The sequence below is a fragment of the Entelurus aequoreus genome, linkage group LG21 (genome assembly GCF_033978785.1).
Source record: "Entelurus aequoreus isolate RoL-2023_Sb linkage group LG21, RoL_Eaeq_v1.1, whole genome shotgun sequence".
Lineage (NCBI taxonomy): Eukaryota > Metazoa > Chordata > Actinopteri > Syngnathiformes > Syngnathidae > Entelurus > Entelurus aequoreus.
The window spans coordinates 13172157-13183626 of record NC_084751.1 but is presented as its reverse complement, the minus strand read 5'-3'; the positions used below and the strand labels follow the sequence as shown (position 1 = coordinate 13183626).

General features: G+C 38.2%; 1 protein-coding gene across 1 annotated transcript in view; it reads right to left on the bottom strand.

Moving 5' to 3' along the window:
- The window catches only part of pappaa (pregnancy-associated plasma protein A, pappalysin 1a), a 273947-nt gene that overhangs the window by 34091 nt on the left and 228386 nt on the right, over positions 1–11470 (bottom strand). Inside the window, exons 15-19 of the mRNA XM_062031011.1 lie at positions 9828–10011; positions 8130–8331; positions 7826–8063; positions 5599–5746; positions 4328–4443 (exon numbers count right to left, since the gene is read on the bottom strand). Coding sequence (XP_061886995.1) covers positions 4328–4443; positions 5599–5746; positions 7826–8063; positions 8130–8331; positions 9828–10011 — 888 coding nt within the window. The remainder of the gene's footprint in view (positions 1–4327; positions 4444–5598; positions 5747–7825; positions 8064–8129; positions 8332–9827; positions 10012–11470) is intronic.

Sequence of the window (11470 nt, the reverse complement as noted above, 5' to 3'; positions counted from 1 at the left end):
ATATATATATATATATATATATATATATATATATATATATATATATATATATATATATATATATATATATATATATATATATATATTATTTATATTATTATATTAACATTGTGGTATAATATAATAGCAATATCAATAAAATGTTATATGTTTATCACATTGTTAATATAATATATTTTATTCAGTAATGTTGCATAACATCAGAATCAGAATAAGAAATACTTTATTAATGCATACTGAGATAATTATTACAAAAAAGTTATCATTATAAATATATATATCTTAATATATTCTGCTATTTACCGTAATAATAAAAATCCTATTGATATAATAGTAATGATAATAACAATAATATATAATAAGTATAGTACAGTATAATAATAATCTTGATAATAAAATATTGATTACATTAATATTATTATTAAAAATAACAATAATAATCATTATTATTCCACATTATTTGTGGAAAGATTTTACACATGACTAAAACCCGCTGCTCTCTGCAGTTGAGTAAAACGAAGCACTGAGCAACTGTTTGGGGAAATACAGTCGACAGACGACCACAATGCATTCCACTGGACACCAATTAGGTTTTCTCTTACAGTCTAGTACAGACGTGGACAATTGCGTGTTTAGACTATGGTAGCGCTATCGGCAGGAACAGTCTGTAAATTGCAGTTCAACAAAATGCCAGAAAAACTCCATCCAAGTACAGACTGTGACCTGCAGACAGAAACAGTTTGACCATAAATCCAAATGCATCCCATTGGACAACAATAACTGTGTGACCTCAAATAATACCCCCCATCCCCCAAATAATAGCACCCCTGTGTACTTTTATCGAACACAGTTGACATGGATTTCTTTTGTTGCAGCAAACGACGCTATTTTTCATTTCGGTGCTGTCAGCAAATCGATTGTTCGAAGGAGAAGATGGAGAGACAGTACCATAAACACAGAAGATGGAGCGTCCTTATTTCATCCCCAAACTTTCCGCACCTACTGTACGTTCTACTTGCTTCCCTCTAATGATGATGTCATCCAGAAACTCCTTCCCCCTCCCCTCCCCGACTCCTTTTTCCTCTCTCAGCAGGGCCGTAAATCAAGATAATCCATGATCGTTGCCTGGCTTCACCCCTCACTATATGTATGTGATCCTCACCCTCTTCCAAGCCTCCCGGGGCGCTGATACCACATAAAAATAGATCCCCCATCTCAGCGCCACCTTAGACGATGTAATGTCATATAGAGAATGAATAATTCCACTGGAAGCCCGACAGGCTAATTTTGCTGATAAAGGGGAAGGCGGGCGGGCGTGTTGGGGTGGGGGAGTCGTTAGCGATGGAGGGACAAGAAGACGACGAGGGAAGGAGGGACGTCTAAGTGGGTCATAGCGAGAAGTGAACTACAACTGGTTTAAAGCAATAAATCATCATCACTTATTAGGGCGGGCGACATTAACCTCCAACTCGGGAACTAGATTGAATATGCGTTTTGCTGATGTGAATTCTAAGTATAAAGGGCCCCCGAGTTCATGTTTTTGTACACTGGAACCTCCAAAGTCGAAGGGAAGTTGGACGTATTTGTATTTAGAAACACTTTGCTAAGAAAAAAACAACAAGAATCCAAATAATCTGTTCCAGGGTGAAACTGCTACCCCTCACATTGATTTTAAGTGACGTTTTAACATTTTTAACCGTCATATAAATTCCTAAATTCGGGTGCTCGTCTACTTTGGATTAATTTATTTTTAAAAACACTTTCTCTAAACTTTTTTCCCCAATAGAAAACAATGGGAAGATAATTTGTCCGTTCCAGGGTAAAACGGTCACTCTTGACATTGATTTTAAAGTATAATTTTAAAATTTTTAACTGTCATATAAGTTCTTAAGTTCGGGTGCCAGCCTAACTTGGATTCATTTATATTTAAAAACACATTTTTCCCCAATAGAAAACAATGGAAAGATCATTTGTCTGGTCCAGGGTAAAACTGTCACCATTGACATTGATTGAGAACAAAAATTTAAATATTTTTAACTGTCATACAAGTCCAAAGTAGAAGTAGTGCTTGGCAAAGTTGGATTCATTCATTCATATATATATATATATATATATATATATATATATATATATATATATATATATATATATATATATATATATATATATATATATATATATATATATATATATATATATATATATATATATATATATATATATATATATATATACTTTTTTTCCCCAATAGAAAACAATGGAAAGATAACTTGTCCGTTCCAGAGGAAACTGTCACCCTTGACATTGATTTTAAAGTAAAATGTTTACATTTTTAACTGTCATATAAATTCCTAAGTTTAGGTGCTCGTCTAGCTTGGATTAATTTATATTTAAAAACACTTTTTCACCCAATACAAATTTATGGAAAGACGATTTGTCCGTTACAAGGTAAAACTGTCATCGTTGACATTGATTGAGAACAGAAATTTTTATATTTTTAACTGTCATATAAGTCCAAAGTAGAAGGAGTGCCAATGGAAAGATAATTTGTCCGTTCCAGGGTAAAACGGTCACTCTTGACATTGATTTTAAAGTACAATTTTAACAATTTTAACTGTCGTATAAGTTCCTAAATTCGGGTGCTCGTCTACCTTGGATTAATTTATATGGAGTGCTAGTCAAACTTGGATTTATTCATATATATATATACAGTATATATATATATATATATATATATATATATATATATATATATATATATACATACACAACTTTTTCCCCAATAGAAAACAATGGAAAGATCATGTGTCCGTTCCAGGGTAAAACTGTCACCCTTGACATTGATTTTAAAGTAAAATTTTAACATTCTTAACTGTCATATAAGTTCCTAAATTCGGGTGCTGGTCGACCTTGGATTCATTTATTTTTAAAAACACTTTTTCACCCTATAGAAAACTACGGAAAGACGATTTGTTTTCCAAAATGAATCAAATGAAGTTATGGAAAAAAATGCCAACATGGCACTGCCATATTTATTATTGAAGTCACAAAGTGCATTATTTTTTTGAACATGCCTCAAAACAGCAGCTTGGAATTTGGGACATGCTCTCCCTGAGAGAGCATGAGGAGGTTAAGGTGGGCGGGGTTGGGGGTGGGGGGTGGGGTTGAAGTGGGGGTGTGGGGGGGTGTATATTGTACTGTCCCGGAAGAGTTAGTGCTGCAAGGGGTTCTGGGTATTTGTTCTGTTGTGTTTATGTTGTGTTACGGTGCGGATGTTCTCCCGAAATGTGTTTGTCATTCTTTTTTGGTGTGGGTTCACAGTGTGGCGCATATTTGTAACAGTGTTAAAGTTGTTTAGACGGTCACCCTCAGTGTGACCTGTATGGCTGTTGACCAAAAATGCCTCGCATTCACTTGTGTGTGTGAAAAGCCGTAGAAATTATGTGATTGGGCCGGCACGCAAAGGCAGTGCCTTTAAGGTTTATTGGCGCTCTGTACTTCTCCCTACATCCGTGTAAATCACAAATTTTACTTTTTGAAACCGATAATTTTGAAACCGATACCGATAATTTCTGATATTACATTTTAAAGCATTTATCGGCCGATAATACCGTCAGTCCGATATTATTGGACATCCCTAATATTTATATAGCGTTTTTCTCTAGTTACTCAAAACGCTTTTTACAGAGTGAAACCCGATATCTAAATTACATTTAAACCAGTGTGGGTGGCACTGGGAGCAGGTGTGTAAAACGGCAGTGACTAGGATCGAACCTGGAACCCTCAAGTTGCTGGCACGGCCACTCTACCAACCGAGCTGTGGTGTGAAAAACACCCATCCTTCCTCTGTTACTTTCTATGCAATGCACTGCGGCGCCCTCCGACACCAGAGTCTCAATTTACCTCCGAGCACAAATCATATCAGTTACGCACATCCATGAAAAACAGATCATTTAATGTCCTCGTGGCCTAGCCCACTGCTGACTCAGCGTGACTCTGAAACCAAACAAAAAGCGGGGCTGTATTAAGGGTGGCTATACACGCCAACTGTGATGAGTTTATTGTGTTATTTCCTCAAAGTATGGTAAATACTGTACAATTTAGTCTCGGCCCAAAAATAGACCTCGCACCATGTTCTCAAAAATGTCTGAGGGGTTGCCATGTTTCTAACCAAAACATTTGGACGCGGCGGGACTTAAAAGGGCGGCGCACACACGAGCGAGGATGTTGACACCAAGCGGGAAATTCCTTAAGGGAGAGTTGTGGATCGCGGGGCTCTGTCAAGTGCGTCTGTCACGGCGGTGGTGAGACGGGCAGGACGGCGTACCTTGACCTTGTGTGGGTTCCTCCAGTGCTCCTTGAGCACGTCGTCCACGGTCATGTTGCTGGGGAGGATCACCACGTCGTTGTTGCTCTCTCTGCACGTCAGCTCGCACTCCTCGCCTGTGTTGGCGGGGGGGAAGCCAAGTCAATGACCACGGCCCTAGCTTTACATCAAAGCTACTTCAAACTTCAAAGCAAATATTTTACTTTCTCCTCAAAAAGTTGGGGATGAGAATTTTGACATTTCTAAGATTAAATGTAGTATTTTGGCAATCTTGAGCAAACAAGAGATGATCAGAGGCACTTTATTGGACAAGCAATGGCCAACCAGGACCTCAAAAAAACAGGTGTGTAAAAAAAACGAGTCATACCAAAGACTAGGGATGTCCGATAATGGCTTTTTGCCGATATCCGATATTCCGATATTGACCAAACCCTTAATTACCGATACCGATATCAATTGATACCGATATCAACCGATACCGATATATACAGTCGTGGAATTAACACATTATTATGCCTAATTTGGACAACCAGGTATGGTGAAGATAAGGTCCTTTTTAAAAAAATAAATCCAAATAAAATAAGATAAATAAATTATAAACATTTTCTTGAATAAAAAACTAAGTAAAACAATATAAAAGCAGTTACATAGAAACTAGTAATTAATGAAAATTAGTCAAATTAACTGTTAAAGGTTAGTACTATTAGTGGACCAGCAGCACGCACAATCATGTGTGCTTACGGACTGTATCCCTTGCAGACTGTATTGATATATATTGATATATAATGTAGGAACCAGAATATTAATAACAGAAAAAAACAACCCTTTTGTGTGAATGAGTGTGAATGAGTGTGAATGGGGGGAGGGAGGTTTTTTGGGTTAGTGTACTAATTGTAAGTGTATCTTGTGTTTTTTATGTTGATTTAATAAAAAAAAAAATTAATTAAAAAGAATTAAAATAAAAAACGATACTGATAATAAAAAAAACGATAGCGATAATTTCCAATATTACATTTTAAAGCATTTATCGGCCGATATTATCGGCAGGCCGAAAGCTGCTGAGCCTCCTCTGTATCAATCAATCAATCAAAGTTTACTTACAGTATATAGCCCTAAATCACGAGTGTCTCAAAGGGCTGCACAAGCCACAACGACATTAACTCTGTAGTATATAGATAGATAGATAGTACTTTATTGATTCCTTCAGGAGAGTTCCCTCAGGAAAATTTACATCAACAATATATAAGCAGAACATGAAACATTATACCCACCTATGCCATGTCCTCGCTTGCATGAGTACTGGAGGCTGTAGTGCAGGTTTTGAGGTAAAGAACACTGGCCTTTGCTGTTGGGGCACAGGCGGAAGGACCCCGTCCAGTTTCCGTCCTTCCTGCAGCGTATCACGTTGGAGCCGGAGCCCTGTGGATAAAAACGTGTGCATCGACACGTATCATCAAAAGTGGCCGAGCAAGGACGCATTATGCAGGCATCCCGTTGCAAAAAAAAGAGACAAGGAAATATAATCCAACTTTTATCAGGCGTCCACGAGCTACGAGGCCTGAGAGGCCGAGCAGATTAAAAGCTGTATACATTTCAGAACTGTGCGGCCAGCCTGGACTGTTGTGGCAATCAATAGCTATCTGATTAGAAGGGGCGTCCAACTGAAGGGGGCTGAGCAGGGGAACCTAAAAGCATTGTGTAAAGAGGACCTGATAACATCTGGCAGGTTGTTTCGGCGCAAGTTAGGCCTCATTAAATTTATATGTAAGGATCTTCTCATGGAACTATTTAAAGCAGGAAAACACTGATATGTTTGCATTGTCGCCACCTCTGTTTTAATTTATTCCACAGGACGGTGTTAAAGGGCAGGGCTCTCAAATTCTTCCCTAATAGTCTTTGCTTTAGGAACTTGGCACGATACGGAGCCTATCCCAAACTGTTCTGAGGGAGAGGAAATAATAGAATTATCCGAAATGTTTTGTTGTTGTTAAAGAATATACATAATTTAAACACATTTCCAGCAAAAGGATGGATTTTTATTTCGTTTTTTGCACTTATTTATTTACTAGTTGTTTCTTTATGTACAAATAACATATCTTTTGCCGGTTTTTATTCATTTTTTGTAGCAGCCCCAATATGACATAGCATTATTCCGCTCTCCAAGGTAAATGCTGGCGTTATTATTGTACTACTTCATAAAAGTACTGTAGTTCTTTTTTTTTCAAAGAATATTTCTTATCTAAAAGTAAAATTTGGTACATATTAAAATTATGCTTTTTTTTTGAGGGGGGGCGGGGGGGGGGGTTTTAAATTAATTTCAATGGTCGACGCCAATTTGAGATACAAGTGTTTTTTAGTTACGTGCTCGGTCATAGAACCCTCATTCGTTGAAGTACCACTGTATTATTATACTTATTTATAATTATTAATTATCAATATATACTGCTAAATTGATTTTATTGTGTCATACATTATTTCAATTTTATATATATATATATATATATATATATATATATATATATATATATATATATATATATATATATATATGTATGTGTATATGTATGTACTGTATATATGTATATACATATAATGTATATATACATCCATTATTACTATTATTGATTAAATTAATAGATTATTATATTAACATTTTCAACATTTTGGAAAATAATTTTTATTGTATTTTGCCAGTAGTTTTTTTCCTCCGTTGTTATTTTTTATCGCTCTACACATATTTTATTGTATGTAGATGTATTCTTTATTATTTTACTTTATAGTACATTCCTTTATTAAAAAAATTAAAAATATTTGTTATTATTTTACTTTTACCTATTATACATATTATATATTATATATATTATACCTATTCTTAATTTCCCCTCAGGGATTATTAAAGTATTTCTGATTGTGATTCTGATTCTCATTATACTTTTACCTATAATTTTACTTTTGTGAGTACAGTATATTATTTGATGACATTATTTATTTTACAATAATATATAGTATTACTTTTATTTTAAGGTGTAGCTTTTTTTTACCCATTCTTACTTTATATTATATTTCCAAAAATATTAGTGTTTTGTTTTATTTTATTTGTAAGCATATTTTGAGCTTCTTATTTTTTTTAAATCTATATTATTATTGTAATTTCAATGAATGCATACTTGTATTATATTTTCTGTATTGTATTGTATGTGTTTGTATAGTGTGAATGCTTAAAAGTATCATACATATACATTCAGTATAGTGTATTCAAAATATCATATTCTATATTGATTTATACTGTTAGTATACTTCATTATCATTTTTTTTTTAAATATACAATTTTATTTTATATGTATGTTTTTTTTTAGTAAAAGTAATTTTTTTAAACTTGAAAAGTACAAAACAGGAAAAGAAAGATGGGATAGAGGTAAAGTCCACAAACGACATAACGACATAAAAACAAAAACGTACACAAGAACAAGGGAAAAGAGAGGAAAGAGAGGGACAGACCTGCTTGCATGGAGCGTGCAGCAGCCTCACCGTGTGGGCGGAGCCTCCTGTGACGGCATTGGCGCTATTACCGGTGGCATCGGTTGAGCAATTGAGGCGGCAAACGCTGTCGAAGCGGAAGCCGTCGGTGCAGTGGTAGGAGCCGTGGAAGATGGGGGGCGGCGGGTCACAGGTGACCGGCTCACACGCACCTTCCAGCCAGCTTCCGTCTTCTGTGCACTGCCGCTTAAACGCACGCCTGAAGAGAGCAATAAAGACTTGTATTGCGGGAAATAACAAATAAGTAAGCCGTCAACTGGTTTACCTCTTGGGTTTATTGGTCACGTGGTAGCCTGGCCTGCACTTGTACTTGCACAGCGTTCCCACTTTGAGGCCCGTCTCGTTGCAACGCTTTGTCTGCAGCACGGCATGGGGCACCGGCGGAGGAGCCGGGCAGCGCAACTCGCAAAGAGCCTCGGGGAAGGACCACAGACCATCCTCCAGGCAGGTCAGAGTGTTGTTTGTACCTAACAAAGACCCGTAAAAACACAAGTTCATAAACGTCCCGTCAGCTATAAAAAGAAATTGAAGGAGCGCTCGGTTGTTAAATAGCCTGTAAAAGTCATGTCATCTTGCGCTGCATCCCCCTCCCGATGCCATGCTAAAAAATGCATAACTTACCAGGATCCTAATGTGCATTAAAGTTTAAATATGACAACAATGTAAGAAGAGACATGGGATTTCTCCCACAAGGCACTTAAGTCGGTGCAGTTTTTAGCAAACCTTGCGAGGTATTTTGAGGGCAAGCCCTGAAAATAAACATCTATACGTGCATGGAAGCATACCCCTTGCCACCCTCGCCCACACCCACACGCACACTCCCACACATACCCTATATTGCCAAAAGTATTTGGCCACCCATCCAAATGATCAGAATCAGGTGTCCTAATCACTTGGCCCGGCCACAGGTGTATAAAATCAAGCACTTGGGCATGGAGACTGTTTCTACAAACATTTGGGAAAGAATGGGCCCCTCTCAGGAGCTCAGGGGTTTCCAGCGTGGAACTGTCATAGGATGCCACCTGTGCAACAAACGCTTTTCCATATGGCAATCTGATGGACGAGTCTGGGTTTGGAGGTTTCCAGGAAAACGGTACATTTCGCACTGCATTGTGCCGAGTGTGAAATTTGGTGGAGGAGGAATTATGGTGTGGGGTTGTTTTTCAGGAGTTGGCCCCTTAGTTCCAGTGAAAGGAACTTTGAATGCTCCAGGATAGCAAAACATTTTGGACAATTCCATGCTCCCAACCTTGTGGGAACAGTTTGGAGCGGACCCCTTCCTCTTCCAACATGACTGTGCACCAGTGGATGAACTTGACTGGCCTGCACAGAGTCCTGACCTGAACCCGATAGAACAGTGGTCCCCAACCTTATTGTAACTGCGGACCGGTCAACGCTTGAAAATTTGTCCCACGGACCGGGGGGGTATTTTTTTTTTTTTTTTTTTATTTTCATAAAGAAATACAATCAGGTGTGCTTACGGACTGTATCCCTGCAGACTGTATTGATCTATATTGATATATAATGTATATATTGGGTTTTTTATGTTGATTTAATTTAAAAAAAATATATATATATATATATATATTTATTTATTTATTTTTTTTTAAATTTCTTTTGCGGCCCGGTACCAATCGGTCTGCGGACCACTGTGATAGAACACCTTTGAGATGGATTAGACCGGAGACTGAGAGCCAGGCCTTCTCGACCAACATCAGTGTATGACCTTGCCAATGCGCTTTTGGAAGAATGGTCGAAAATTCCTATAAAAACACTCCGCAACCTTGTGGACAGCCTTCCCAGAGGAGTTGAAGCTGTAATAGCTGCAAAAGGTGGACCGACATCATATTGAACCCTATGGGTTAGGAATGGGAGGGCACTTCAAGTTCATATGTGAGTCAAGGCAGGTGGCCAAATACTTTTGGCAATTCAGTGTACACAACAACAAAGGTAGTCAGCTCACCTACAAGCTGGGCAGGTTCACGACACTGGAAAGTGCTCTTCCTGCCGTAGGTGGTGCCCTCGGGGAAGTTGAAATGGGCCGGGTGGACGTGGTATTTATCGGGCAGGCCGCAGTCGACGGGCTCGCATGACACCTGCTTGTTCCATTTGCCGTTTGCACAGGTGATGGTCACCAAGGAGTCAGACTGTAAAGGACAGGAGAGATTGCAATTTAGTACACAATTCTGTCTGTAATATAAGTATTGCTATCCCGTCTGCTGTGTCAATGCAAAACATGTATTATCCTGTCACCAGGAAGCTGGAGCTTATCCCAGCTCAGTTAAGATATGTGTCTACCAGAGAGGTTCCAGCTGTCCACTAGAAAAGTTCCGGTCTTAGTGCTCAAACTCGGTCGCAATCTATTATCTATAACAATCAGTATGTCACTTAGAAGCTGGAGCCTATTCCAGTCCCAGTTTACTTAAAATAGGTTTGCCAAAGAGCAGCTTCGATGCCAATGCCCAAACTAGCTAGTTTTGAACAGAGTACTTCCTGTGCTAGTGCCTGAACCAGTTACCAATAAGTTTTCTGTCTGGATTATCCTGTCACCAGGAAGCTGGAGCCTAACCCAGCTGAGTTAAGATAGGTGACTACCAGAGAGGTTCCAGTTTTCCATTAAAAAGGTTCCGGTCTTAGTGCCCAAACTAGGTCGCAATCGATAATCTGTACAAATTAGAATGTCACTTAGAAGCTGGAGCCTATTCCAGTCTCAGATGACTTAAAATAAGTTTGCCAAAGAGCAGCTTCGATGCCAATGCCCAAACTAGCTAGGTTTTAACAAACTACTTCCAGTGCTTGTGCCTGAACACGTTGCCAATACGTTTTCTGTATGGATTATCCTTTCACCAGGAAGCTGGAGTCTATTCCATTTTACTTGAACTAGTTTTCCACCCGGAGCCTTCCCATTGCTGTTGCCCAAACTAGCTGCAAGACCAAATACAGGTTTTCACCAAAGGGGTTCCAGTTTCCCACAGTAACGGTGTGTCCATAGTAGGTTGCAATCCATTTACTTTACAGATATTTAGCCCAACAAGAAGCTGGAGCCTATTCCAGTCTCGACTGACTTAGGATTTCAATGCCAGTGTTCTAAATAGCTAGGTTTCCAACAAAGTATTTCCAATTTAACAGAAGTAGTGGCCAATACATTTTCTATATGGATTATTCTGTCACCAGGAAGCTGGGGCCTATCCCAGCCGACCAAAGATAGATTTCCACCAGAAAGGTACTAGTTTTCTACTAGAGGAGTTACAGTTTTACAGCCCAAATTAGGTTGCAATCCATTTAGTGTACAAATTATTATGCTACCAAGCAGCTGGAGCCTATTCCAGTCCCAGCTAATTTAAAATAAATTTGCCAAAGAGCAGTTTCTCTGTCAGCTTCCAAACTAGCTAGGTGTCCAACAAAGTATTTCTAGTGATAGTGCCTGAAGTAGTTACCAATAGGTTTTCTACAAAACCCAAAACCAGTGAAGTTGGCACGTTGTGTAATTCGTAAATCAAAACAGAATACAATGATGTGCCAATCCTTTTCAATTTATATTCAATTGAATAGACAATTTGCTCACGCATTTGTTCACAAAGTGGTGACCCTCGCCCCATCCTTGTT